This window comes from Triticum aestivum, chromosome 4A (assembly GCF_018294505.1).
Source record: "Triticum aestivum cultivar Chinese Spring chromosome 4A, IWGSC CS RefSeq v2.1, whole genome shotgun sequence".
Lineage (NCBI taxonomy): Eukaryota > Viridiplantae > Streptophyta > Magnoliopsida > Poales > Poaceae > Triticum > Triticum aestivum.
This window is the reverse complement of record NC_057803.1, coordinates 186,214,438-186,218,465: the sequence shown is the minus strand read 5'-3', so window position 1 is coordinate 186,218,465 and position 4,028 is coordinate 186,214,438. Positions and strand designations below refer to the sequence as shown.

General features: G+C 45.0%; 1 protein-coding gene across 1 annotated transcript; it reads right to left on the bottom strand.

The window, feature by feature from the left end:
* Positions 1-2,758: 2,758 nt before the first annotated feature.
* On the bottom strand, positions 2,759-3,725 carry LOC123085795 (uncharacterized). Its single transcript, XM_044507506.1, has 2 exons — positions 3,193-3,725; positions 2,759-3,001 (listed from the first exon to the last, which is right to left on the bottom strand). Exons 1-2 carry the CDS (start codon positions 3,631-3,633, stop codon positions 2,903-2,905), a joined length of 540 nt encoding a protein of 179 aa, XP_044363441.1. The 5' UTR covers positions 3,634-3,725; the 3' UTR covers positions 2,759-2,902.
* Positions 3,726-4,028: the final 303 nt, after the last annotated feature.

Genomic DNA, 4,028 nt, shown 5'->3' with positions numbered 1-4,028 from the left:
ATTAACTATGCAATTTAATGGCAGTTTCGAGTATCACACCGCGAATGTGCTTCGCCTACTTGTTCCTCAACGAGAACATTGTACACACATGTAGAAAGAACCAAATCAATTTACAAATAGAATAAAGAATGGTCACAAGATTTTACATGTTCGTTGTTCTCGGTAGAAATAAATAGGATCAGCAGTTCCTTACTAACGAATCGGAAACCAAGAGTTCATTATTGTATGTTCCATCAACCTCTATGAGATCCCGATGATATGAAAAAAAAACAAGTTAAGAGGAAATCCATGATTTTGTTTCATTCAAGCTATACACGGAGTACATAGCAATCAATGGATACCGATTTTAATTGGCTTACATAATTCGTTACCTTCCTGGGAGCCTCAAATTTGATCGGAGATCCAAAGTAGTCAGGTTGGATGAACACGTTTGTTCAGTGATGGCAATTGAACACAACTTGCCTACCATCGACGTACATAATGGATGAACCTACCATCAACGTACCATTATGAATGTAGAATTCCCTTTAACAGTAGATTATATATATAGGTAAATGTGCCCGTGTGTTGCAATGTGAGAAATAAAATCCTCACATGCCCCCAAAGATTTATCCGTGTTACCACTTCTTTTCGCTGGCACACAATTTAATAGATCCAATTGCTATTTCTTTCAAATCTGAATTTTAATGCTACTGGAACATAAATATCAGAGTATCATGGCTCAGTTTTGCCCTTACCTATACACCTAAATCAAATAAAAATGCAAACATGGCAATTAGAACAGAGGAACACCAAAGCAGATGTAAACTCCAAGATCTTAGTCTGTTTCCAGATATGTATCTTGTCGAGACAACAACCAAGTGGGTATGCTAGCAGCTAGATTATTACAGAGACAAACGGCAAACCACATGTAGTAACATCGATTTGGCTACTTTCCTAGACTACTGGCTGCAAGGATTTGCTAGTCATGAATAAAACATTCTAAAGTAACCACATAAAATGTGAAACTGGTAGTTCACACAAAATTAGAGCATTGCATTTGAAATAGGCATTGAGGTTGGTGTCTCACCTTGGATGCTAGCCATACCATCAACTATAAATCTGCCTGCTTCGACGTCTTTCCGAAGGATACTGTAGTTTTGGGATACATAACAAACAATAAAGTAGAAGTTAGATCCATCAGTGGATATGCTAGGATGGTCAAGGAGAATATATTTTCCACTCACTTTGTACTTTTGCAACCTCAACTACAACATATGGAAGTTCATTAGCCGTAACATCATTCAAAGCTGTGGCGCTATAAAACTTCATCATTAAAACAAAAAATGATCGCATGTGTGATCATAGCAGTGGACTAAAGTATCACATAAACGGCTCAGCCTGAAATTTTAAACTGGCCTTGTTGCACTCACTAAATCATGAACAGTACCAACACAAAGTTTCAAGCTTTCTGTATGAGATGGACGTATTACCTGAATTCATACTTTAACTTGTTCATAATACATGATATACACAAATATTAGGACATGAACTTCTTATTTGAACTTGCAGTGCCATGGAATTCACAATCCAAAATATTTAATAGCTTTCAGTTTCCATAATCTAGTTTTGACTCAGATAATCCAACAATTGGCAATGAATTTCAGATGTTAAAAGAGTGTGACCATGACCATGATTATAGGAGTACAGAATCTTCGAACGCCTGCGCATGCCACTGAAGCTCACTGTTGCCAGCTCGCCCACGCCTGCTCGCCGGCAGAGCTCATCTCGCGTGCTCGGTACCATTGCTCGCCTTCCCTGCGAGCGCGGTCACAGCTCACCCTGTGATGAGCTGGATGTGCGGCCATCGAGCGACTGTCATGGACAGGCTGCGGATCTTGCTCCCCTCTGCATACCAATGGGAACGTCGACGACAATCGTCCGCTGGAGCGAGTTGACCTGCACCGGCTGTGGGTCGCAGATCGACGGGAGCTGGTGCACATTCTCATCGCCGAAAACCACAAAGACAACCTCCGCCTGCTCCGACACCAGCGGCGCATGATGGACAGGGTCGGCACGCAGCAGCCAACGGCGAAGGTGCCATTGCGGAACCTACGCATCGAGGCGCAGTACAGGATGACCCTTCTGCTAGCACTTGCTGGAAATCTTGACAAATTGGGATATTAACCTCCCCAAGCTAGAGGACCCTTAGCAAGTCTGTATTGAATTATACAAATTAGTTTAGTAAAATATTGGTCAGCACAAAATTTACAGCGAATGCTAGAAGATAAGATATCATCAGACGTAGTATTGCATCAAAATAGCAGTTCCTTGCAGTTATACACTTCTTTGCTCAAAGATCATCAACGCAGGATCTTTCAGAAGATATCTAAATGAGACATTTGATGGTTCTACATCAGCGCGCGCACATAGAAGCTAATATTTGAGAGCAAGCTAGAAGAACTTAAACAAACTTTTCAGCATCCCGGATCCATTCAAAATAGCCTAATATGATTTATTATGCAAAGTAGGGAGTATTACCTTGAGCCAAATTGATGTTTATCTCAATTCCTAATCAGAGAAATTGGCCGATGAATACCTGCGAGAAATAAATTTTCATCGGCGTGTGAAGAATCGGATGCCCCTTGAAGGAAGATTGAGAGCCAATAACATGTAGAATACCACGAGTTCTGATTGAGTAATTTGAGCAAAGTGAAATCTGATGGGGACACGGGGTCCAAACTCAATCATCACTGGAGTTCTTATTGAAACAAGTCAAGAAACAGAAAAACTCAAGCACTGAAGTTCTTATTGAAATGGATATCCGATTACAGTCACAGTAACTTTTAAATCCTAGGGGAACATAGAACCTAACAACCTAAGAAATCAGTACCATATATTTCCCTTATGGAGTTGACGCTGATCAACGGTGGCTCGGGTAGGCTGGCGGCTCCACGGTGTGTGGGCGCGACAAGAAGCCCTGTGATGTTACTCCATTTTGCCACACCATTCTGCAAGCACCCTAATGAAAAGGTCAACGAAAATGATCAGCAATTGAAATTGAGTCAGCGATTATTAAAAAATCCAAAAAGGAGAAGCTGTTAGTAGTTAATTTAAGGTGTAAGGGAGACCATGCTTCCGTAACTCACAACCAACCTTGCAGCCTCGCGTGGCTGTTCATCAACAGAATAGACAGTCAAAAGATATGCGTACCTGCAGAGAGTATGGACCTGGGACTCCAGATCGACGGCTTGACACGCCGGACGACCACGGGCTGACACAAACGTCATGGATGAGCTTCTCAACCAGGCGGCTCCTCTCGCCGCCGGTGCCGCAGACCCGTCTCGAACCACAATCATAGATCAGTGGTGATGGGACGCGTTGCACCTTAGATCGATGCAGCTGTGGCGGCGCTTGGTATGTGGCGGCGTCAGGGCCGGGGCAGGTAGGGTGGAGTGGGTCGTCGATGGCTATCGATGCACGGCGAGATCTGGCAGGCGGTGTGTGGTGGAGTGAGGGGAAGGAGGTGTCGTCCTGGTGATCCGCGACGGCCGCGTTCTGGTATTCCACGACGTATCCGAGGCACCGGCGGCGGTGGCGTCCTGGTGATCCGCGATGGCGGCGGCGGTCGCCGGCGTCGCGGCATCGTCTCATCAGCGTCGGCTTCTGCGGCTGCACCTCGTCCGGAGACGAGGAGTAGCGGCTTGGGATCTCATCCGGACAGGAGGAGATGTGCGGCGAATTGTTTTTTTTTTTCAAGAGGTAAAAGCACGGCAGACCCACGAACTTGTCCGGCCCGTGATGTTTCAGCCCACAAACTTGCAAAACTCCACTCCGCCACCCACAAACTTGCAGCCCATGTGCAAAAACACCCAAAGCCAATCCCGTTGCGACATCTGGCCGAGGCGGAGCCGAGGCGTTCGTCGCTCCCTTTTGCAGAAACCCCCCTGACATTTACCAGTACTGAACCCGCACTCCACATCTATGGCGACAGTTGATTCAGTATAGAAAAAAGACTGGCTGTACTAACACAAAACGCTACTCGTATT